The sequence below is a fragment of the Antennarius striatus genome, chromosome 1 (genome assembly GCF_040054535.1).
Source record: "Antennarius striatus isolate MH-2024 chromosome 1, ASM4005453v1, whole genome shotgun sequence".
NCBI lineage: Eukaryota > Metazoa > Chordata > Actinopteri > Lophiiformes > Antennariidae > Antennarius > Antennarius striatus.
The window spans coordinates 27,783,400-27,809,981 of NC_090776.1; the positions used below are offsets into that span (position 1 = coordinate 27,783,400).

At 38.0% G+C, this 26,582-nt stretch overlaps 2 protein-coding genes across 3 annotated transcripts in view; one reads left to right on the plus strand and one right to left on the minus strand.

Annotated features, from left to right (window-relative positions):
- Window positions 1-205: 205 nt before the first annotated feature.
- On the plus strand, window positions 206-9,033 carry rec114 (REC114 meiotic recombination protein). 2 transcript variants are annotated; one of them, XM_068322184.1, is made up of 6 exons: window positions 206-337; window positions 3,784-3,873; window positions 6,370-6,453; window positions 6,635-6,808; window positions 8,519-8,596; window positions 8,812-9,033. In XM_068322184.1, the coding sequence occupies exons 1-6, from the start codon at window positions 254-256 to the stop codon at window positions 8,974-8,976; spliced, it is 675 nt and encodes a 224-aa protein (XP_068178285.1). In that variant the 5' UTR covers window positions 206-253; the 3' UTR covers window positions 8,977-9,033. The 2 variants fall into 2 exon arrangements, with proteins under 2 accessions (XP_068178285.1, XP_068178293.1); XM_068322192.1 differs by having other exon boundaries at window positions 8,522-8,596.
- A 141-nt stretch (window positions 9,034-9,174) lies between these two features.
- Window positions 9,175-26,582, minus strand: part of nptnb (neuroplastin b) — a 29,048-nt gene continuing 11,640 nt past the window's right edge. Inside the window, exons 2-9 of the mRNA XM_068311336.1 lie at window positions 25,226-25,573; window positions 20,372-20,546; window positions 19,113-19,207; window positions 15,800-15,933; window positions 15,402-15,675; window positions 10,529-10,550; window positions 10,339-10,412; window positions 9,175-10,246 (exon numbers count right to left, since the gene is read on the minus strand). Coding sequence (XP_068167437.1) covers window positions 10,352-10,412; window positions 10,529-10,550; window positions 15,402-15,675; window positions 15,800-15,933; window positions 19,113-19,207; window positions 20,372-20,546; window positions 25,226-25,573 — 1,109 coding nt within the window. The 3' untranslated portion in view covers window positions 9,175-10,246; window positions 10,339-10,351. The remainder of the gene's footprint in view (window positions 10,247-10,338; window positions 10,413-10,528; window positions 10,551-15,401; window positions 15,676-15,799; window positions 15,934-19,112; window positions 19,208-20,371; window positions 20,547-25,225; window positions 25,574-26,582) is intronic.

Consider the following 26,582-nt stretch of genomic DNA (forward strand, 5'->3'; position numbering starts at 1 on the left):
CTGTCCGCCTGTCTGCACTCACTCCACATTGTTTTATGTTTGAAGTAGCGTCACTTCTGTTCCTCCACAGCACCAATCAGCGCCCAGTTTGGAACAGGCGCTGATTGGACTGCTGACACGAGCTCGCGCGTTGCTCACGAGCCAGGTGGACGGGTCCGAGCTGCGTCACGAGCCGCCGACGTGACGACAACGACTGAGGCTGACGGTGGCTGCGCACTGTCACAATAAATAATCGATAAATAACTACTGGAAAATGGCCACCGGACAAGCTTGGAAGTTACAGCGGTATGGGCGTTTTGTTCCAGGCTGTGGAGAAACAGAGGGAAGTCCTTGGAAGGTAACTTGCGTTAAGTTAGCCTGAGTTATTTAACTGAGCGCGCTGTGCTAGCTAGCTAAAATTAGTTACTTTTTCTATTAAGGCTAGTGTGGAACGGCCTGATATCAGTTTGGTTGAGTCGTAATTAGCTTTGGCAGGTAAAAAATTATCAATTAATTCATAGCACTTTGAGATTTTTATAATTTAAAGTGCAATATAAATAAAATGTATTATTATTATTAATATAAATACAATAATAAATACCAAATCATTTCAGCTACATAGTCATATAGTTATATTTAGAGCATAAGGTTATCTGCTGGTTAAGATACCTGCCCTTCCTTCAATAAATTATCCTAAAACTCTTCCCAGATTGACACATCCAATAGCATTGAAATTATATAAGTTTTTATAATGATGCTTATATATAAAGTATTTTCATCCACATAAATGAATTATAACTGAGCAATGATGAATATGACCTTGCTGCTATCTGAACGGACGGTTGGAAGAAGTATTATTAAACCTTTATTGTGTGATGTCAGCCAGGGTATTTTAATTTAAAAAAAAATATATATATATATATATATATATATATATATATATATATATATATATATATATATAATTTATCAACTGTTTACAATAACCACACAAGAAGATTTTCAAAACCTTAGACAAATAATTCACAAAAATGCTTCAGTTAATGAGGTTTGCAGTAGAGTGGCCCTTAAAACAACCACACATTTGCGATTAAAATCTTACAAACTGTGCCAAACTTCGTAGACTTATCCCACATTTGTTTGTTGTTAGGCCTAAATTTCTATAGAGTTGTATACCAAAACTCCAAGACGCATGATAATACTGACCAATTGTACAAGAAGAATGCATCATATGCTGAATAGAACACATTCCTGCAATGAAACATGGTGGTCGCTCTGATACTCTAATGCAGGGGTGTTAAACTCATTTTTACCGAGGGCCACATCAGCACAATGACTGTACTCAAAGGGTCTGATGTAACTAATAAATGTAACTAAATAACTCAGTGTAATGTAAAATGTAAAAACTCCTAAATGTTAAATAACTCTGAATATATTATTCAAGTTACAAAAATTACAATTGCACAGAAAAGTATGTTTGCTTGTTTATCTTATAAAATAAATCCTTTTGTCAGGTTATGAAACCCACAGAAATCCATCAATCAAGGATCAAACTATCCAAAAGGATAAAGAAAAATAACATAAAACATAATTTAGGACATTAATTTTGTTCAAAACATTTTTGTCAAAGTTAAAATGGGCTTAATTACTGCATTTACCTTTGGACACTGACCTTTGATGCTCTCGCGGGCCACATTTGGCCCCTGGGCCTTGAGTTTGACACATGTGCCTTAATGTGTAGAGGTTAAGCTCCATCAAGCATCAGGAAATCCAAGAAGAAAGCATCTCGCCGTCTGTGGGGAAGCTGAAGCTTAAATATCCCAAATGGATTAGTTTCAGAAGAAGTTGTGGAACATTCAAGAGTGGCTGTCCCAGTCACCAAACTTCCAGGAAGTTCAGATCCCATGTAAATAATTATAAACTACAACTCAAATGTGAAACATTCTGCAATAAGAAAATGAGAAAAAACAATATTGTTTTGTCTTTCATTAAGAAAGCTGTGAGAAAGAAGACAGAGCCTGTGCAGTTTATGTTGAAAAGCATCTTGATAAGCTGGGCTTGCACTAGGAGGTAGTATGACTAAGCCACTGTGGCTCAGTGTAAAAGAATTAAGTAAGCCACAAAAAGCCACATTCTGTGTTCAAGACAGCAGTGCAGCTGTCGGGGGGGACATTTTTTACAAAATGGGGTTGTTTTCCTGCATTCTGGTGCATTCTGAGGGCAAAATCTGTTCAGATCACCTACAAAAATACACTAAAGTCAACAGTTTGTGCTTAACTATCTTTATTTCTATCCTACTTTCTGCAGGTATAAATGTGAGATTCAATAATTGAATACTTGCATTCACTATGTGAAGAGTCATACAAAATATTACTCAATGTTTACTTGTAAGTTTTACTTAGATTAGAAGACATTTTAACTTTGGCTTAGACACTTTGAGTAATACCAAGAATCAAATTTATTAAAATCAATGTTTACTTGCAAGTTTTACTTGCTATTATAGCAAGCGAGGTGAATACACATTTACATGAAGTGTAAAGCCTAACTGTAGTACAACAGCTTTTCATTGATTGCCAGCCTGTCAGGGCTCGAACACGACTGGCAAGGGGAACCTAAAAGCACCACCGAGTAGCAGACAGGTGAAGTTTCAAGAAAGGATTTAATTGTACAGGCAGGGTTTAGGTTCCAAGTAATCAATCCAACAGGCAGAGGTATCAAATAAACAACAGGCAAAACAACAGAGCCCAGAATCAGGCATGGTCAGGCATGAAGAAATAAACAAACCACACAGACAGATCAAACGAGGAGAAGGCAAAAGGCTGGGTCAATAGAGCAAACGGGATTCCAACACTGGCAGGATACTAAGGCTGGAGAGTCAGGGCGGACACCAAACAATCTGGCAGAGAACAGAAGGCTGGGCTGGCATATGAAGGGTGGAGGTGGATTGGGGAGTGGCTGCAGGTGTGTGGAGAGAAGGCAGGTGACGGGAATGAACTGATTGCAAATGAGGACAGGATCTGAGATGACATGATTTTGATTTTGATAATCAAAATGAAAACAAACAGAAACTGTTAGACACGAGGTCTGATACAGCTCTGATTTAAATGCTGTTTCAGTATCTGCTGTACATTATGGTTGTTCAAATATCAGTCAACAGTACTTAATACCAAATAATGTGAAAGTGGTAAATGTCAATAATTTAGGTCTACTGTATTTTAATTTTAGATCATTAAAAATCTAGATTTTTTAAGTAGCAAGAAGTTACAATGGGGCAGTTATAAAGAAGTATAACATTTTGATGTAACAGTAATAGTTTTATTAAATTTCCCAGTTTGGAATCAATAAAGTGCATTTTATCTTATTATTCAATAGTTCCACAAAATTCCAGTTGGTTCTTATATAGTATCCCGCCTCCACTAAATAATAACATAAGTCATTGCTCTGCTAAGTTGAAGTGTCCCAGAGAGCCATGGCTCCTAAGTCTGATTGAACCATTGTTAAATGTATTATTTATATCTTTGCTCATTCTGTGATGTCATGACATACTCCTGATTTTTAGCTAGCGTTCAGGCAAACTGAGAAGTTCCTAAGACATCACTCTGGCATGATGTGATATTAATTATTCATCCTTTGACTGATGACTTGCTGTCTTCAGTTTAAATAAATCAGACATACAGATTTCTAGGTTCCCTTCTGTGCTTCAACATTTCAGAAGGGCGTCTCTGTTTAAATTAAAGTCCCTCTGAATTGATGAAGAAAACTAATTACAATTTTTTTTTCTCACTAATGCTGCTCTTTCTTCAGGTATTTGAGGCAGATGGCAATAAACCAGAAATAGTCCTCAGACTTGTGGAATGTGGATACATGCTCGTGTTGCAAGGAGAGGAATGCTTGGTAAGGCAACTGTTGGATTATTCATTCATTCATTCATTCATTCATTCATTCATTCATTCATTCATTCATTCATTCATTCATTTTCTTAAACTGTTTCATCCGCTTGCGTGGGTCATGGGTAGCTGCAGCCTATCCCAGCTTGTCTCAGGGCGTGAGGCGGGGAAGCCCCGGGCGCGACGCCAGTGCACCACGGAGCTACACAGAGACATACAAACACGCACACACTCACTCACTGCTACGGACAATTTGGGACCGGTCAATTCACCTGAAGCGCATGTTTTTGGAGACGGGAGGAAGCTGGAGAACCTGGAGAGAACCCAAGCAGACACGGGGAGAACATGCAAATTGAGTTTCACATTAATTTGCATTCCTTGAATGCATTTCTGTTTATTATACCTCTAAGATCCTGAACTTGTTCACATTTTTCACATGATAATCACAGCAGAGAAAAATGTCAAACTTAATTTAAAAAGTATCCCAATATTTGTGGAAGGTTTGGGCAATGCATTACTATTGTCGCCTGTAGGATAGTTTTTTCAGTAGGTAATCACTTTTTTATGTTTATGTTGAGCTGCAGAAATGTGGTTATTCGTGCACTGACAGTACACATAATATTTGCTGTTAATCTCTGTCTTGCATTCACTGGTATCTCTTTCTATTATCTCCCAGTGTTACAGCCCATATTTTTTGCTTGTCATAAGCAGTCGAACTGTTTCCTTCTGATGTCTTCCCAGTGATCCTGGTGTTTTCTGTGTTTTTTTCCCTCTGGATTTCTTGTCAAGCATTTTTGGACATCGCCTGTCCAAGTGTATGATGGGGAAAACACTGGGCTTAGTGCATTCACTGCCTCGTGTGTCGTCTTCTTTTAGGTCTTCAATTTTGAACTCAGTGTAACACGCTTGGCTGTATGGAGATTTACAGTAGTTATGAATTATTGTATGTAACAAAATGAATACAATTTATGTTGAAAAATACAGTAAATATTCCATTAAGGAGAGAAGCAATTTTTTACATGGCTCTTTTAATCTTGCATTCTATTACAGATCACTGAGTGTCATTTTGATGAATGTATTATTAGCTTTTTTCTGCAGATCCTCAGTGGCTGTTATTTCAGGTTTAGCCACCTCAGCAAGGACTGAAGTTATATCTTGAAAAGCGAGAATATCGGACTGATATATCATGTTTTATTAGTCAAGTGTTATCTGGCTTTTGGACATAATGTGAGGGAAAGTTGATAAAGAACAGTTGACAAGTAATTTGTGCAACCTAAAGGACAGAGACTATAAACAGAAAAAAAGGGGAATAAATTGAAACCTTGTACAATTGCATGCCCATCATAAATGTCAATGGCAGCAATTAACCTTTATTTTAAACAGTTACAGTATTTTCTTTGACAACACTAAATTCTTGCAGATTAAACCGTTTTTTACTAAATTTGGCAAGCCAAAAAGTGTAATTAAAAACTGAAATCATAAACTGTTTCCACATTATGGATATAATTTGTTTGGGGCATCCCTCGCCCCTGGTAATTTTGGTCCTTAGAGAAAGAAGTTAACTTCCTGTCTTGCAGACAACAAAGATTTGAGGGACTACTCAGCGTGTCATTATTGAAGTTCTGGCAGGTGACACAACTGTCTTGCTGTGCCAGGGTGCCGAGCCAGACAGATACACATGTTGGACTGCCAGACGGCTGATAGGTTTCACTGAGAGTGATAGACTAGTCTGTTAAGTGTGCACTGAATGCTGAGCTAAAAACTGTAAGATAATGGTGAGATCTGGAGGAAATTTGCATTATCTGGGAAAGTAATTCTCTTGAGCAGCTTCTGTGTACTTTTTAAAATATATATACAGTATATATATATATATATATATATATATATATATATATATAAACTAACAAAGATCAGGAACATTCTTGGGAAGCGTGGAAAAGATGTGACAATATAGGAAAATCTTTAGGAAAATCTTTTTTTTTTTGGGTCAAACATGTTCCAGGTGTTTAACTGGCTGGGAGCTGATTCAGTTGTTAATAAAGCCTTTGAATATCACAAGGAAATAGCCTGTATTTTTATGTATTTTAATTTCTTCAATGTCATAACAGTGTAACATCTACTCCATGTATAAGTTCAGTCAAGTTGTTTTATTCTTTTTTAGTCAAAACAACTATAGTCATAAAACATTAAATAGATAGTATACCATTATGCTTCTGGTTTTAATTCCTATTTAAACAAATGATCAAAAGCCTCAAATGTAATGTTACTTAGTTAACAGAGACCCCTGCAGACAGTTTTAGGTAACTTTTTCCATTAGTGTGATAAAATTATAATTAATGCTTTCTTTGGTATATTTATCTCATAATTTTTTATGACTAAGTGGAAATTAAGATGCTTTTACTTTTTATTGTAAGAAAATGAACACTTCATATTTTGAAAATATTACATTTTTTAATTTTTGAAGACTGTTGAAGACATTTATTACTCTCTTGTCTTTTCTTAGGATAGAATTCCTTTATTGTGGGCCTCTGATATTCTCAAAGTATTCCAGAAATCAGACAACCTGATGTTTCGATTTACTGTGAAGGTAAGCAAAGAGATGCATTGAATCTCACAATGGTCAGTATTTTGTCATGGTCTGTTACACGCACGCACACACACACAAACAGTTATATTTATCCACACAGATTTTTTTCATAGAAACCACACAGGAGCTTTGGCACAGTTTAATTGACAGAAGCAGAGTCAATGTGTTTTTTTATTTACAGGGCGAAGGCCGCATGATGAGGATGCAGTTCTACGGAAGCAGCAAAGCAGAGGCTATAAAGATGTGTTCAAGTGCTGTGGAAAAATTAATGGAGTATATTCCTGTTACCACTCAGGCCAACACATTGCCACACCCTGGTCAGTCCTCAGCAGAAGGTTCTGCACCAGCGATACAGGTTGGCCACTTTAAATTTCAGTAAACAGAAATTTTACATTAAAAATGTGTTGCCATTGAAATCACACCAATAGCACCAAAACAGAAGCTGCAGCACGTATCTGAGAGTCTGGATTCATTATCATATTGTATCTGGTTTTTTTTTTTTCTCATGCTGACTTTATCTTTTGAGAAGTCTTGGGAGAAATAAGGCACTGATCTTTATGTTGCTAGTACATATTATTTTAAAAGCATTGTGTAAATTTCCACCACTGAAGCTATCTTTTAGCCCTGGAGGCACATAGCTGTGCTGTAAGCCTCACAAAGAGGTGCCATATTACTCTCACTAGATGGTGCTATTTACAATAATCTCTTATTCTCAGAGGTGACATGACAGAGGCAGTAGGTGGACTGAGATCAGATATATATAGCACATGAGCCACTAGCCAATCACAGCACAATATGCAATGTAGAACACAGCAAGACCAATCTCAAACACACACACACACACACACACACACACACACACACACACACACACACACACACACAGACAACAATGTAGAAAACAATGTTATAGTTCAGGAACACATTCATTAAAGAGACATACCTTTTAAAGCACTGAAGAAAAGCTTCACCAATGACAGTTGGGGGTTAGCGGATCTCCATATCTGTCTGACTGTCTGTTTCTCCATGAGATATCTCATTATCAATGGGTTTTGAAATACTTTTTTGTGGGGACGGAGCTTGGCCAAGGAAGATTTTTGGGTATGGATGTGGATTCTGAATCACTTCTTCACATTAATTTGTAATTTCATGAAAAATATTAGGACTATCAAAAGAGGATTTGCTGTTATTTTTTAGGCCAAATGTGATGTACAGATTACAGACAATGCTGCTGAAGAGACAGGAAGCTGAGCTGGAAGTGGCAGAAATGAAAATGTTGAGGTTCTCTCTAGTAGTGACCAGGTTGGATAGGATCAGAAATTAGTTCATCAGAGGAACAGCAAAGATGACATGTTTTGTAGACCAAGTTAGAGAAAGCAGATTTAGATCGTTTGGACACATCCAGAGGAGAGATCTCGAGTATATTGGAAAAAAGGTGTTGAGGATGGAGCTACCAGGCAAGAGGGCAAAAGGAAGACCAAAGAGAAGGTGAATAAAAGAAGACATGAGGGTAGTTGGTGTTAGAGAGGAGGATGCTGAAGATAGGCTAACATGGAAAAGGATAACACGCTGTGGTGACCCTCAACAAGACAACCTCAGAGGAGAATAATAAGTAATGAACCATGGACAGTGAATTGCATTACATATTACGCCTGTGTAAAAAAATTAATTTGGTTCGTTACTATTTGAGTAATGTTGCTAAAGGTCAGACAAATCCGTGCCAACAAAAAACCTAATATTCTTCTTGATGGAGGTAAAACACATGGAGAGGTGTCATTTCTCATTGTGTCTAATTTCAGTGGTCCTTTATTTACTTATACGGATGCGGTTCGTTGGGAATGAGATTTGTAGTGTTGTAACACATGAGTACTGAGTGAGGAATGTATGCTGCCTTTGGTTTCAATGTGACCTTTAGAAGAGACACACTGAAGTAGATCAGTCATGATAAAAGGGCTTTGAGGGGATATTCTATAATGAATGAAGCCATTGATTGGCTTCTTAACCCGAATGTTTCCTGCTTTGTTCTTCAAATCTTTTTTCTCATTTGTGCATAACCCTTTTTCAGCAGAGTATGCAGGAAAAAGCTGTAGCAGTTGAGCCTGAAGTTGTCCAAGGATCAGTGACATTCAAGCGTCTAACCCAGGTATTGATCTATTAAAGTGCAAGTGATCAGCAGTTAGTGTTAGCTTCCGCTGTGGAACATAATCATTGTAATTTTCTATTAAATTTAACAAAGATGCCCAGTATTTCTTTTGACTTAAATTTAGCAGTGTGTTCAGCTGAAGAATACCCGTACTAAAACTGTGCTTCTTTTTAAATTACACTGTTTAAACACTGTATTCATTGACTATTCCATAGCACTTTTTGGGAGAGACTTCCATGACTCTCCCAGAAATATATTGCTACAGTTCTTTGGCACAAGGCAACTTGGGGCCCATCCTACGTGCTTGTCTGCTGGATCCTACCTTTCCTGCATTCGTGCAGAAGGTGGAAGAGGAGCTGAAGAAACTTGTTGAAGAGTGACAAATGTCCTCAAACAAAGGAAGGGCGTTCAATTCAGTGCAACTTATACAAAGAGAGTTCCTGGCAGTGTTGCCTTTATTCGTTGTGTTGTAGAGCTTGTTTGAAATGCTATATATTATTTGTATTGATATGTAATCAAATGGGGATGCTTCAAATTGTAATAAATTCAAGCATTTAAAAGGAACCTTCAAGAACATCTGGATTCAACTTTTTATTCAGAAAAAAATATTGGTCTCACTTATTTGTTTGATCGTGGCTATACACTCTGGTCCCTCTGTTCCTACTTCAATGCAGGTCCATTTCCACCGCAACATACATGGATACATAGTATTGAAACAGGAGTCATGCAGCTACAGCAGTGAATTTTGCTATGCCAGCTTCCAAGTGATCCCACAATATTAAAGCTTCACTGAGTTAAACAAACTGCCCTCCATATATCTATTTAAGAATACATATTGCATAGGATTATAGCCATGCTATACAGTTAAAGAGAGAAAAATAAAAAATACAAATCAACAAATTAAAATTGAGCAATATAAAAAAAATGTTTTACAGATTTCCTATCATTTGAACACTCATACTTTAACATATACAAGACATCTAACTTACTCTGGAAAGAAAATAGAAATAATACACATATTTCTGTTTAAATGGATAAACATACAGTATTCATTTTCTGTAATCACTCTCAATTAAATCTAATACTGCCAGGTTTTGAAGCCCTTGCTTCATAATAAAATTTGGGTTAAAAGTTGACTTATTGTCACAAAATATAGTTAAATATTGTTGAATGACCATGATATGCTGTACAAATTTTGAAGAATAAAACTAACTATATTGTAACGATGACTCCATAAAAAACAGAATAATTTTAAGATACCAAAAAAAGCCACACGAGGGATAACAACAGAAAATGTCTATTCTGAGTATCCTATTGCGTAATTATTTTGCATGCATTGTACATGATATGTAATACAAAAGGGATCACCTCATCTGAGGATATGATTAAATCAATAAATGAAACGCCAACAGCACATTAAAAATGTGTACACCTTTGTGGTGGATTTAGTCATTATTCATCATCCTGAAATGTCCACGTTAAGACTGAATAAGGCATGCTTAAGACAGCCGCTATGTTCCTTTTGCTCCCAGTGTTATGCTGATATTATTTCTCAAAAATTGAGACAAGATGTTTTTTTTTCAACACTGCCCAGCTCTATCCATCTCTGACAACTTCATGTAGTCAAAAAATGTGGTTTAGCCATCTCATCTGCAAAGAGAAAATCGAGAGAAAGTGTGACTATGGACAATCTTCATAGTGAGTTCTATATTTAGCAACCATTCCCTTCAACAGTGTCTTACTTGAATAAATTGCTTATTTTGTATTCCTCTGGCGAATGTTTTTGTCCTTGTGGTTGTTTGTTGAATTTGTTTTCCTAGGAAAGAAGCAGTTGTGATGTGGTTACCCAAAGGTAAGTGCATTTTAAATCACAGTGCTAAATAATTTTTGTGCGTATAGAATGCAGCAAAAACATTTCTAAAAATTACTTACATTGTTCCAACTGGCTCATCGTCTTGGATACAAAAAGAAAAAGGGACAAAAGAGGACACAGATGTCAAATACAAGACACAAATTGAAGTGTTTCAGCATATTTACTGCAAATCATATGTTATGTACTTTGCTGATAATTTTAAGAATGTCCCTTTTTTCCCCAGGCAGCCATTATACTTTAGGGACGAGATAGGTTACTAAACCCTTCAATGATCATTAATATTTTTTGATGATACAGCTGAAAGTACACTTTGATTTAAAAACTCCGGGGAAGTTGTGACATCACATATATGGGAGTGAGCTACTAAACAAACTTGTACTGTATGTACATACTCTAATGAAGGGAGTTGGAAGGAAAATAGTTACTATCCAAGTGTGGTTTAGGAAACTTATATGCAACCAAACACTTCATAGAAGGTGAGGAATTAACATTTGGGGGAAAAAATATGAAGAAACATTTGGTGCTGTATAAATAAAGATTATTAGTACATTGGAAGTGTAAAGTCCTGTCTCTCAAACAACCACATCTGTAACGCCAAGGATTGCTAACTTTGCTCCAGTGATGTCTGAATTTCAGATTCCCTATTTATTTCAGACTGAGCATGTGTAGGAGGGATGTAGATGGCTATTTAAGCCATGCTTTCATTCTTAGCAATTTCTTAGTGGTATTTAAAGAGCCCTGAACATCAGTTTGATATAAGGACAGATTTTTCCATTAAACACAAATCTCTTTTTTCTCTTCTGGAGGTAACACTGCATCCTTGCAAATGCTTAACATCTACTGTACACTGAAAACCAATTCAATCCAGACTGATAAAAGGATAATAATAGCAATAAGAAAGTATACATTCATTTTTAAGAAGTCATCACACAGCAGTATATTAAATAAAAGACATTGCATTTCTATCAAACAGGTGAACAAGAGCAGACATTGTTGCACTGAGGTATAAGTTAGTTCAAAATCCCACGGTCACGTGGACCGGCATGGTGTTTGGCATTCAGATGAAAATGTTTCAGAGAGTAGTAACCAGTTACAGTGAGATGTACTCCATGCAGCTGTAAGTTAGAGATAAGCAGCATTCCATGGCATTAATGTGGAGCATATTATGGAAGTTATAATGTTAGACAAAAAACATGGTTCTGTGATCACTTTGAAGAGGAGCATCTGACAGCACATCCCAACATTTTCAAACCTTACACAACACAAAAGCTATGTAATGTCTCTGCAAGCACAGAGCAAACAAAAGACTTTTGCTGTGTGTGACTGTAGCTGAAGATTGTATATTCTAGAAAGTTAAATCTCATTGAGGTGATTATAGTTAGCTTTATGTGCAACACATAGGTGCAGCCTTTTGGTTTAAAAATCAACATCTTGTTATTTAGATAATCAACACACAGAAAAAGTCATTTTTGCAATTGGTTTTGAACAAGGATAGAAGTGTCAGACTCTGTCTTAGAGCTCTTTCCTGTGAACTATAAAAGTGTTGAAACATAGCTGAGCCATCAAGAGACCACAATTCATATAATGCACACTGACAGGTGCCAAAACCTTCAGGAATACAGCATTATAAAAAGAGAGGCCATGCATCATGAGCAGGGAGTCCTCATTCCTGATTTGACTGGAATAAACCTAGCAAATATAATCCACCTTAATCGCTTCAGTTTTCTGGTAGATGAAACCAAATTAGAGGACATGTACAGAGCTTACTTGGGCAGTGTAGTTTGTACATGTGTGTGCATTTATTTTATAAGGTATTAAAGCTTCAGCCTTTATCTAGTTAGTTACATGAGAGTAGTTATATGCTTCAACAAATTTTTAATGACTACATTTAAAAGTATTAAGTTATTTTTTATATTCATTATTAATCAGAGATAAAGAATATTGTTGTATAGAGACAAAAAAAAGCATGATCTTACTCTGATGCACGAATGAACACAGTGATAAAAGCTGTCAAATACTTCTAGTTGTTCATAAATAATGATTGAGAGGAAAAACTTCCATGTGAGATAACACAAACTCTTCGGAAATAAATGCACTTTGGGTCTTTAAATAATGGATTGGTAATTAATCATAGTTTACATTCCATTGAACGGGTGAGAAAGTGAATTCAAACTTTTGATTGCTATTGTTTAAAGAAGGGCCATTTTCTAGCATTAAATGACTAATACCTTTTAGTCTGTCATTGTGACCCTTACTATGTGTGAGTTAAGATGATGCTGAGTTAAGAGGAAGGAAAAAGTAACAGAAATATTTTCATATCTAATGGACAATTAAGGAAATGAGATCTGGAATTATTTTATGTACTTAATATTCCTCACACATTTCAGTAAATCTTATTTTCTTTTGTGCCTAAATGAAATGAAAAATGAACATGAAGCTCTGTTCTTGATTTCTATTGATGCCATATTCCAAAATGAAAAGACAACAAAGAAACCTAAGTAGAGGTCAGGTAGAACTTCTGTTGAATAGAAATGAGTGTGTGTGACCTTATCACTTTCTGTAGAAAGATTATAACTGCCTCTGAAGCCACATTCATTTATTTTGTTAATGCGAAAGCTGATCTCATGCAGAAGAAATAAGACAAGGCTAAAACGAATGACATTGAAGGGGAAATTGATCAAAGTACAGTGTATCAACAAAAAGGGAGTGAATTAAGCACATTTTATTTTAATCACCCTGTTCAAAATCTTTGTGTTATTTCATTCCTTAGTTTAATTTGCAATACTTTTTTTCAGATTATATGTGGTTTTTGTTATATGGGTATAAAATTCAGACCCCGACTTGTGTTGGTGGTTTGCATTGAATATGTGTAAATATAATTACAGCTGCACAGTAAAGACTGCACCTCAGCAAGATGTATTAGTTGCTATTTTATTTCACTTTTGGGAACACGCTCAAAGTAGAGCACATCTAGGCTAAAATTATATATGTGATTTAAGATTATGACAGTTAGTTGACTGCCACTTGTGGAAACACACAATATTAAACATTATGGGTTCAACCTTACAAAATCAAAATGGATGCGGACACGTTTTCATAGAGAAAATCAACTGAATTTCCTGTGTTAACATGTCAGTACAGATCATAACATTTGTGGATGGGTTTTCGGGTTGTTTAAACACACATATTGACTGAAAGGGAAAAATCTCAAAACCATGCAGGATCTCTCACTTACCACCCATTAAGATTATGTTGCCATTAGGAAAGAAAGGGGGAAGGGAAAAGAATAATAACCAATTCAATTATATAGTCTAGGTGTGTTTAATAGCTACAGACTGGTAACCACACAGGCTTTTAAACATTGTCATACTGCTATAATCATTTGGAAACAAACGTGATATTACAACTACCATTAGCACTGCAAACATTAGATGTGGGCTCTCTGTTGTTTACCTAATATGCATGCATAAAAGTCATTTATTTTCTTCTCTTGCTGCAAATGATGAGAGGCAAGGAGGAAAGTCTTGAAATATTCATTCGGTCACTCCACATCTCCTCTGAGAGCAGATGCAACCTTGTGGGTGAACAGCTTACTTGCATTTGTGGATACCTCTAAGACTGTTGATGGCATACTATATAACCTTATAGCCACAGTCCTTTCGAAAAAAAGGGAATTCATTTCTGCATGCTGAAATGTCTTGCCTTAGAATTCACAGTAACCTTTACTGATAGAGCATAATTAAAACTGTGGTGGCAGAACAAGCTCTCTCCCTCTCTCTCTCTCTCTCTGCCAGGAATGAGTGAGAAATCAACTCACTGATCCACACCACCAGGATCTACAGCGATGACATAGGGATGTCATTTGGATTAGACAAATATGACCGGATGGTATCGAGAAGGGGCAAGCTGATCAGAACTGAAGGGGTTGACCTGCCAGGGAGCAGGATAGGAGACATCCATGACAGCTACAAATACCTTGGAATTCCACAGGCTAATGGAAATCATTGGGAGGCCACAAGGAAGTCATCCACAGCCAAATACCTCCAGAGAGTAAGTCAGCTGAATGGCAAGAACAAGGTCGTAGCCATCAACATGTATGCACTGCCAGTCATCAGATACCCTGATGGGATCATAAGCTGGCCAAAGGAGGAGATAGAAGCCACATATATTAAGACTAGAAAACTCCTCACCATGCATGGAGGATTTTGTCCCAAGTCCAGCATCCTGAAGCTGTAAACTAAGAAGAAAGAGGGAGGCTGAGGACTAATGAACATCAGGGCCACTGTCCAGGATGAAACATCTAACCAAAGGTGCTGGCTATGTAAAGAAGCCCCAGAGACAGTCCAGCATGTCGTAGCAGGGTGTAAGATGCTAGCCGGCTCAGTATACAGTACATGGAAAGGCACAACCAAGTAGCTGTGATAGTGTACAGGAACATCTGTACCCAGTATGGACTAGAAGTATCCAAATCCCAATGGGACATACCACCGAAGGTGGTTGAGATCAACCACCTTCGAAGTGACAAACAGCTCCTGGCTAACCAACCGGACATAGTGGTGGTGGACAAAGAGCAGAAGAGAGCAGTGGTGATAGATGTGATGATTCCAGCTAATGCCAACATCAGGAAGAAGGAACATGAAAAGATTGAGAAGTATCAAGGGTTGAAAGAACAGCTGGAAAAGATGTGGAAGATCAAGGTTAATGTGGTCCCCGTAGTAGTAGCAGCACTTGGGAAAAAGTTTGATCTTTTTATTATATATATATATATATATATATATATATATATATATAATAAAAAGATCAAACTTAAAAAGTGACTAGGATTATGAGTTGCACACAATTTTAATAGAAAACAAAGTAATATCTCTGAATGGCTTATTTAAATGTACTACTTATAAGCAGCTATGGTTACCATCAGAGAGGTTTCCTTACCATCAATAATGTCATCCGGCGTCTTGCGTTTCTCGTAGACAACGATTATGACTATTAGGATTATAATTTCTGCAAGCACACCCAGAAACGGCCAAAGCGGTGCAAGGTAGCTGCGCACCCGCAGTATGGTGATCTCAGCAGTGTTTCCAATCACATTAGTGGCATTACATTCATATTTTCCAGGGTCCGTGCTTATATTCAGGTTTAATATGATGAGCTCCGTGTAATTGCCCCTGTTAGTGATGAAGAAGCGTCCGGTGGAGTTGTCAATGTCCTAGAACACAATAAAAATATGTTGAAAATGCATTTATCAAGGGAGGTGCATGCTCCTTATTACATTGTACCTACTCAGTGTCTGTCTCTATGGGTATTAATGCTGTATAAATATGTATATATACCGTGTAGGATGTTCCATCCACCTTACGCCATGTCCAAGTGGGATGTGGATAACCAACAGACTTGCAGTACAGCATTGCATCCCCACCCTCATTTTTGTTTTCACTTCTCTTGTGGCTGGTGATATCCGGTTTTGCTGGAAAGGTAAGATAAATAAAGTGGATCATTAGACATGTTGGCAGTGATGTAAGACATTCAAAAGAATGTTTTAAATCATACCAGATGGCATGAATAAGGAGAGCATGATTGGCTGTTCTGGCTTTGGTGGTAATAATGTGTTATTCAGCTGTCTGCACAAGAGAGAGGAGTATAATTAGGAGGCTTTGTAGCCGGGTTGATTCACTGAAGCAGCTCTGTTTGCTTCTCACTTTTTTTCTGTAAGTTTGAACCATGGCATTCAAGAAGATCACAGTAGGTTTCATTCAAGATATTTTCAAAATTATATGCATCAAATTATGTAACTTCTTTTGCATCATCACTTTGTTCAGCATCTTACAGATACTCAGGTTATTAATTTGTGTTGCATTGTGTTTCCTATGTTTCAGTCATCTTTTGTAACTGACGCCACAATCGCTAGTTTTTAATTACTTTCTATATCAAAAGCCGAAACATGATAAAGCAATTGATCTAAATAGGTATGCACTACAATACTGTAGCTAATGATTATGCTGTACTATGAATTAAACACTAATTAATCCCCCTCAAAATGGCTTTGACATAATCAAAAACTTATGTGAGCACTAGATACAGTAGAAATTTGTGTTAGTCATCTGTTTAGCTGAAAGTATTGACAAAATATGTCTAAATATGTTTGTAGGAAAGTTCAGTATATGTAACTGAGTCTAGTAAAGCAGCCTTGAAGTGAAGGGGAACTGCTGCTATGGGTGTGTGATCACATACGACCCCATCACCAAACCCTAGCAAAGGGGAACATCACTCCGAATGAGATAAGGCATTTCAGTACAATTTCTAATGAGGTCATGAAAGAGCGGGGCTCAGGATTGTATGCGACCCAGATGTTCCAATTCAAAATGATTAAAGAGTGAGGAGCTAATTTCCTGCCAGAACTTAAGCAAACAAAAAACTCACCGTAGAGTTCCACAGAAGAGATTTACAAGGAAAAATTCATTGATTCTGATCAATGAATAAATTATTAATAAAAGATGCAACAAATGCAGTCATTAGGATTCTCAATTAAGGCATGTGTAAAAATAGCACTGCAACAGATTTCAGATCAAAATTACAGCAGTTTTTCCCCACAGGTGAGGCAGAGACTCTCCACAACATCACTGGCTCTGCATTTCCACTTTTCTTCAAGACTACAGTAAATCCTTCCATGCTGCACATGTATAATAGAGCGGCAGGGTTTTGGGCTCTTTGGTGACATCACCTCGCTCTAATTACAGTGAAACTACGCTGTTTGAACAGGGGAGGGGCCAAATACATTTATGCCTTGTCCTGACTGTATTATGTCGCTGACTGACAGCCCTCAGAGCGGTGCTGAGGCAGAAAGAAACCTCCATTTCACACTCCTGACTGTGATTACTGTGACTATTCATTAGTTTGAGCTAGACAGAAGTAAAGCGATTATTGAATCTGAGGACATATGAGAAGGAGCAAGGTCAAAGCTGATGACGCATAAAAAACTGATTTTGTTGGCATGAGATGTAGAAGACGTAATAAGTTTCAATCTTTTAGAAAATTTTCCCGCAGTATACTGAAGGCTAAATGTCATGGATTTTACTTTAAAAAAATTTGAAATCGGAAACATGCATGATTAATAAATGTCATCACAAAATCTGATTAAAAAATTTGAGGTACCAAATACAGTATGAATCTGTGGTGAGCTTAGTATCACAGACAATAAACTCCATTCCTGCCACAGAGATGGCTGGGATTGGATTCAGAGCCTTAATCCTACAACATCACAGAGCCCTCCATCTGTTGCCTCTGAGCTGAGTCCTGCAAGGATGAGGATGCCAAGGACACTGTAGGCGAGAGATCTCGGTGAACTGCTGCCAGAAGCGCAGTGCAAAGCTGACAAGCATAGCAGTGGGCTTGCTACCTGGGTCACAAAAGATCTCCAACACATCTAGAAAATCACAACCATTTAACAGCAGAGCAACTCCAATTTATTATCTTATTTATATTTTAGACACAGAATTTAGGCCCATTTTAATGACAAAATAAATGCTACTTTTTTGTCCAGGGTTACAGACACCAAGTCTGTCTCAACAGTCGTGTCCCAGCAGTCTCCTTATAGCTGTGACCATTCGGTTTGAATGGGGATGAGTCCCATCAGCTCACAATCCAGTACAAGCAGGATACACACCATCATCACCCATGTTATGCAATGAGGTAACGCCTTAAGACAGCCACGGAATAAGAGGCAGAGCATGCTCAGTATGCGCCATAGCCATGCCGCGGCAAATTGGCTTAAGCACTACACACACAGGCAAGCTTCTCTTGAACAGGGCTGCACTTAACAATGCAGTTCAATTTCTATTTTTATTCATTTTGTTTAATTTTATACACTGGTCTGATCCCTAAAGGGAAATTAAGAGTACACTCTAGTTAGTTAATACTGCAAACGCACGCATACATGTTAGTTTGTAAGGGCCCTTATAGCACACTGTGCTACAGGGGCCCTGTGAGTTCACACTCCGGGTGTTTCATTTTTGGGGGTGCGGGAGCGGGAATCGAGCCGCCAATTTTAGGAAAATTGGACAACCCGCTCTACTGCCCGCTCTACCACTGAGCCACTGACGCCCCCACTTCAGAGGGAATGCTCCTTATTCAAGTTGATGGCTTCACTGTAAGCCTGAATGAAACAATGCAGTAGCTCTTCTGTGAGGTTTTCAAGCTATTACACAGACCATCTGTGCTGTCTCTTCTCAAAGCGCTGGTTATTCTAGATAAAAAAAATACTTAACAATCTTAAATCATCTGTATAATTCAGTTTTAAAGGTGTTTCAGGGTTTTCAATGATGTCTACTTTGCACTTGTACATTTTTGGGAGGGAATGTACTTATGCCAGGGCCTGTCACTTATGCCAAGTCATATCAGTGAAAGTCAAGACTGACAAGAGCCTACCGATCTTGCTCCATCAGCACCACTGTACTATACAAACTTTCTAGGACACCTTCCTGTCTGTAGATAGCTGCAGAAGATCTGTTCTAACTTTTAATATAAGATTTAGCAGAATACAAAAATACATAACAGACAAGATCAGTTGTGAAGCTTTTTGTAAGAAGTGGTGATGATTCTGATGTTTGTGTCACAAGGGTTCAGCTGTTAATATGAGAGGGATCTTACCTTTCACCTCTATTGAGGCATTTGCATTCGGTGCCATGTCAAACGTGTAGACGCACATGTATTCTCCAGAATCGTCTGCTCGCGGTTTATCAATCCTACAACAAAACACAAAAACTTACTTCATAATTTTGATCTAGAAGCAATGCACTGTTGGTAGTCTTGCAAAAAAAAAGGTGAGTTATCAGTTTGAATCCAGTCATTAGCACGGACTACAGCAGGAGATGCCTCAGGGCCCCACAAACCCATTGGAGACAGTGTTGGTATTATGCTGTGATATTACCGAACAGCAGCTCTGGATTCCGTTGGGAAGGGCACCATGGGCACTTTAGCTCTAATCTTCAGCATATCACTGATGTAATGTGACAAGGAAGAGACCAATTGGTCTTATCTCGTGGCTAGTGATCATCTGTGGTATGTCTACAGGGGCGACAGGAGCTTAGTAATCCAAAGCGAATGTTGTGTGACAGCAGGACCTAATAACTAGGGGGTCCTGTATGGTTCATGACGTGTTTGAATACTTTAGTGTTCAAATGAAGAAACAATTAATGCATTACTTTCTGAAAATCAATAATCACAATGAGAATCTGGAGAATTTTTACATTAGCAGTCGTTACCTGAAGTGCTCTTCTCAATGTGTGCATGAATTGTGATTATTTCAGTATACATTGATTGCCTGACACATAAAGATCTATAAGTCATGCATTTCTATCTGTTCAGTACAACTACCTTGTGTACTGATTGCTTCAGTAACTGCTGGACGACAACTCTACATAGTGTCGTTGTACCATTCATACATCCATTTTCCTGACCACTTTGTCCTCTGTCGCGGGTCACAGGTAGCTGGAGCCTATCCCAGCCGGCTTAGGGCATGAGGAGGCTGAAACTCTGGGCGTGACGCCAGTGCACCGTGCGGTCAATTTGGGACCGGCCAATCAACCTGAAGCACATGTTTTTGGAGGTGGAAGGAAGCCGGAGAACCCGGAGAGAACCCACGCAGACACGGGGAGAACGTGGAAACTCCACACAAAGCGGGACTCAAACCCGGAATCGCCTTGCTGTGCGGCGACAGCGCTACCCACTGCGCCACTAGGCCGCCCAGTGTCGTTGCACTTGTTGTATAAACAAAATCTACAACACTTTGGTTCATCATTTACAACAAAGTTGGACTCCAATAGCCAATTCCAATTGCACATCATTCATCTCTAGAACCACTTGTCATCCTTTTATTATATGTTTTTACATTATATGCCGGCCGTCACCTGTATGAGGTGAATCTCTGCTCTGTCCGTGTGTTGGGGATCTCCTGTCTGTTCTTCATCCACAAGCTTTCCTTGTGTGCAGTTTGAGAAGTGGTGAGGTTACAGATCAGGGTAACCGGTTTGCTCGAGCTGTCCGCTGATAAGATGATTTGATCAGAGGCATTGATCTTTGGTTCTGGAAGACAGACAGAATCAAACATTATCACAGAACTGGGGATCATTGCTCATTTCAAATCTTCCTCCCATGCTGTGGTAGCTGTGGGCAGTGCTGTTTTTATACAAACTGTGTAGGAGTATGGAGTGAAGACCAAAGTACACATGACAATAAACAAAACACATATCAAGCACATAGAGCAGCTGGAATCCTTTGTATCAATCATCTATGTTTGGATTTGAAGAGATATTCATGCTGGATGGAGTAATGCTCTTAAATGCTAAAGCAACACAAAGAATATAAGACAGACTGTTTGTTAGACATAGTGCATTTATAGATACTTTATTGAATATAAATAAAATACAGCTAACAGTTATAGTAATATTAACGTAAGATACTGTGTCTGTGATCTATATATATATATATATATATATATATATATATATATATATATATATATATATATATATATATATATATATATATATATATATATATGTATAAACACATATACATACATATAGAATTTTAAATATACACAATTTAACTTCTTTATTTTTACATTGAGATCTGGGAATAAGATAAGACATGACTTTGCCCTAACTAACTAAACCAAATTGCTAAGAACACTGGTTGCCAGACACCATCAGGGTTCATTTCTCAAGGACAGTCAGAAAGAATGTATCATATGAGAGCAAAGCACCCTTTGCTTTGCCTTGAGTGGTGAGCCTCCTACACCCTTCCCTACACACTCCTCCCCGTCTTCCTCCTCCTCCTTCTCCAGGGTGGGCCAACCATGGCAACAATAGAGCCTCCCGAGGGAGGAGCAGAGAGAAGCATCATAATCCTACTACTGGCTGCTTCTGCAAGACCACTGGGAAGGCAAAAGGGAGAAGAGGGCAAATGAGGGCTAATGTGACTGTCAAGTAGGGCTGCCACAAATGATTATTTTGATAGTCGACTAAGCTTTGATTATTTTCTACGATTATTTGGCTAATCAGATGACACGTAAATTGAATGTAAAGCACCGTATCGCACCAGCATGAAGCTGTTATTTGAGTAAAATAAGAAAATGGCACTTGTCTAAACAGCACAAAAATAAATACTTTAGGTTTTTTTTTTTTAGATTTCTTTCTTTCCTTAATTTGTCTTTGACATCAAACACAGCAACAATGAGGTAGGCGCCTGTAATTAAGAAATTATTATTATTAAGTTACAGAAAACACATGAAATATGTGTGCTAAAGGGCAGCTAACCAATCAAATCTTCATCACTAATGTTAACGTTTACAGCAAAATAAGTTAGTTCGCTGTATACGCTAACTAGCCAGTAATCTTACAAGACAATGGTTCCTATTTATCAGTGTCATAAGCCACATTGTGCTTCCAATTCAGATGCTCGTGTATCATCATCGTTTATATCGTGGAAAGCGAGTTCTATCTTGCAGATATTACATTGCACACTTTTCTCTTTGTTCTCTTAAAATTTTCCACATATTTGAGCTTTGTTGCCGTTAGGCAGCCGTGGTACCAGAGCTTGTCTGGTATAATGTTGGATGACATCATGGCTGACCGCGATTATCATTACTGCGCATGTGTGTCAAGGACAGAAAGGCAGAAGCGCCAGTGGAAGACGCAGCAGTAGTTTTGAGAGAAAGACAAAGAGTTAAAAAATTAGTTGTCGACGATTTTGATCGTCGACATAATCGCGACTAGTCAACAAATCGTGGCAGCGCTACCGTCAAGTGACTTCTATTAACATTCATCACACCTTTGTCATGCAATTCTGTATACTCAACAGCTAAGGGAATATGTGTCTCCCCTTGACACCCCCAGAGCAGAACCATATGAGCTATTAATAGTATCTGAGACATGCACACCCATACAAACACACATGGACACACACACACACACACACACACACACACACACACACACACACACACACACACACACACACACACACACACACACACACACACCCTACATGGGATACATAAATTAACATTTAGCAAACACAGCACAGTGGTCCACAGGCAATTTAATCAGAAGGTTGTTTGTAGGACTCCTTGTCACAACTTAAAATCTGCTAACTACTAGATAAAATATCACTCTATGAGAATATAACCAAATACAAAATGTTGCTCTAAAGGATGTCAAGATGTAGTGAAACCTGATCTGATCTTTCCATCCCCATTGGCTGATTGTCTAGCACAGTGCTCTGATTAAATTGATATCCAATAAACTAGTAGATATGGCCCCAAAGGGTGTTACATTTGAAGATTATTATCATTATAAGCACAAAATGTGTTTTCTTTTTTCCATTACTTGGTAACAATTAAAATGTCAGATATGAGGAAATACCAAGTGGAACAGCATTCCCTAAAGATTTGCTCAAGTGAGTGTGTTCATCGAAATGCATGAACCACAGTTACCAACTTGGAAAAGTCAATGAGGTCATTACGTAATTGTAAAACGCAAGGCAATCCTCAAATCATGAAAATACAACACATTACACCGAAAAAAGATGGCCGCCTGAGAGAAGCCTCAGTAATGTGTGAACTTAGATCTCCACTGCAATATTGCGTCCAATTTAGGAAACAAACTTCTTCTTTTTTCACTCCAAAAATATGGAACATCAGACACCTATGGCTGTTCTATAAGAGAAAGGACATCAAAACATGTCTGAAAATCAATTGAATTCTGTCATTCAACTGACTATATACAAAATATACATGAATTGACTTGATTACAAAACACTTGTCCGTTAAAGGTTTTAAATATGACCCAATTAAATTGTGAAGGTGAACTTTTCAAATCAAATTTGGAGCTTACCCTCAATTGGAATTCCAAATGTGTGAAGCTTACACTAAATAAGTACGTACTTAATTCAAACCACTGTAATATAATCAACGTCTCTGATGTCAATGATGCAGGAGTGGTCAGATATGTTTTCTTTCAACTAGAGTCAAATGTAATTGTGAATTAGAGATGTGAATGACAGTCGTAAAAACCCTTACGGACATTCTTATTTGCCATCTTGCTGGGAAGAAGAGACACCAACCTCATTCTAAATGCTGTGCACTAAATATGAAACAGCAGCGGTGCACAGTTTAGCATTAAAAATGAAAACAGACAAATATTCCCTTGACCCAAACATCATATTACATACCGCTTTTTTTTAAATCTGGGTTTTACAAACAATGTACTGTATAACATGTTAAATACAAAATTTTCTGCCACTTATTAGTCAATATGCTAAGCTAAAAAAATTGTCCACTGTATGTAAATTCATATAACAGTGGAAACATGTAAGTGGAGTTAATCATCCAAAATAAAAGTAAAGCAATTGAATAGTTTTCCAATAGAAATGTTTTATAACCCAAAATATTGTAGTAGAGTATCACTTGCAGCGCACACTGAAACATATTCAGGAATATGCAACTAATAGTTTTATCCATATACGCATTTCGAGGGGAAGGGTGTTAGCATTAAAGATGCATCTGAAGATGACCAGAAGTACACAAAACCACAGACATTTGCTGTCTTTTGCACCTCTAATAATCATTTGAATGGCCTCAGCCCCGCACCTCATCACACAACATTGAAAATTTGTCAGTCAAATCTGAAGAGCCAGCAGAGTTCAAACTCCTCTAAGCTCCTCGGAGAGCTTCGCTATGACTAACAACATTCCACATCTCCCCACGCTCTAGTGGGCAGACCACTGAAGCATGCACAGATTTAAAGCGTCCAGTTGAGATTCAGTTTGTTTGAATGTTTCTGTGCATAGAGCAGAGGGTTAAAAGATATAATGTCATTACTGATTCATACTCACAAGCTTTAATGGCTGAGAAGGCACAAGGTTACATCATACGCAGGTCCAGCGAGACTGAGTCGATGGGAAATCTCTGTCTCATCTGAACAAGAAATTAGACACTTAAGGCCCTTGCGTGGTTTCATCCCTTATTGGATTACCACAGACAAATTTGAAAGCAGAAATTGTTTGCCTTTATCTGCAAAGCGTGACAGCAGGAACCACTCTTTTACACTTTATCGCTTCCCTCCTTGTGTCTTCTTACAGTTCCATTTTGCACTGCACCCAGAGCAACAGAGCCAAATCAAAAGCTCTATTACTTCAGAGCCCTTCTAGGTTTCTGCTGCATTTAACAGGCAGGGCTTTGAAGTCAATGAGACAATCCACACTAAGCAAGAAAAAGAGGATAATATGAAGGGACTACGCATCACAAACAACATCATGAAAAGGTGATATTAGGTTACAGGAAGAAAGATGATCAATATAAATGTAAAATGACAAATTAAACAGAGATAACTAATGTTTGGTGAGGGAGGAGAAACAGAACCATAGCGAGACCAGGTGAAGTTCCTGGATTTGGGGTCTTATACATTATGATGATGCTACTGGAATTTTGGAAAAGCAAGAATAGAAATGTTTATCAATCTTCTTTATCAATCAAAGAAGAAGAAGAAGATCAAACCAAATACACAACAAAATTCAACCACTGGCAAGACAATAAGTTGCATTTTTTCAATGTAATACTTTAAATTATACACAAAAAAGACAAAATTGTGTATTTTTGCCATACCAGTGGTGACGGTGGGTTGTTAGAAGTTCTTCTTTTTTTTTTTCAGGTTAGAGTGGCTGAGGTAAGGGACTAGTATTACAGGACATAGACCACTCACTTTGTATCACTGAAATGGTGGCCTGGGTGCGGATCCACGAGATGGCAGGATTTAGTCGGAGGTCATTGCGCCTGGGGTCGTTGCTGGCCCGACACTCATAGGTCCCAGAGTCCTCCAGTGTGAGGCGTATGATGCCCAGCACACTGACTCCATTGGTGCCATAGGCTGTGTTGATGGATACCCGACGCTTGCGGGCTCCGTCCCACAGCTGCTTGAAGGATTCTGGTCGGTTGATTTCAGAATACCACCACTGGATTTCTGGAGTTGGGATGCCAACCACATCGCAGTACAGCTCAAAGGTGTCCCCCGTATGCTTAGTCTCAGACGCTGGTGACTTCACAAAGCCAGCTAGAGAGAAAGAGGGTATTGGGATGTTGGGGGGGGGGGGGTGAAAAAACGATCAGTAAACATACAAACAAAAGAGAGGCTCATTAAACCTTAATGATCAATAAACATGTTCTCCTATAATGAAGCACATTCAAGGGATTGATACTAGTTTCTGGAGATTTTTTCTGCTTTTCCTTTTAATTATGTGAATAATTTGTATGTTTTTCATCATTTTCTACTATTGGTTAAGCAAAACTGGCATTGTAAACTGTCTGTTCCAACTCTGGTAACTGTGGCACCATTTCTTACTATTTACAGAACTTTTAAATATCAATAAATGGAAAAGTAAGCATCAGCTGCAGTCTTATATTTAATAGTAAAAAGAAAAGTACCATACCCCAACCTCAACCAAATACAACAGGAGTCTCTGCTTTTATGTTAGTGGACTGACAACAATCAAATGATATTGTGGTGAGAGTTTTGGTTACTACCCAGTATCAGGTAAGAGAGTGCAGATGTGGTTCAGATACCAAGGGTAAAAGAGGTAGGATTGTAATTGTGACTAGACTTCTGTTTTTGGGTGATTGGTATCCCTGTTGGCAGTGATGTGTGGGACATGAGAACTGCTACACAGGATGCGAAAGTGTGATGGAAACGTGAGTCATGTGCCTGAACTTGGACTAAAGAAGCGAAAAGCTTGCGTGTGTTTAAGGTGAGGAATTTATGTGTAAATAATGACAGTTAGCAACACCATCTGGTGTGGTAGCAGAGAGTACTCAGATATTTTCTGCAATACACATATTCTCAACAATACATCTATTCCTGATTATAATGATTATATGTAAGATCAGAAACCAAAACCTGGTGTATGCGCAAGGTACCCATGAAAACCTTATTTTTGGTTTCTGCTTATCAGTTCCTGCAAGGACATACATACCACCAAAAACAATAGACAAGTAATCTGTCCATGGTTAAAATAATGCCACAGTGTCATGTGTAAAATAATAAAACGCTGGTTGTTTGGATTTCT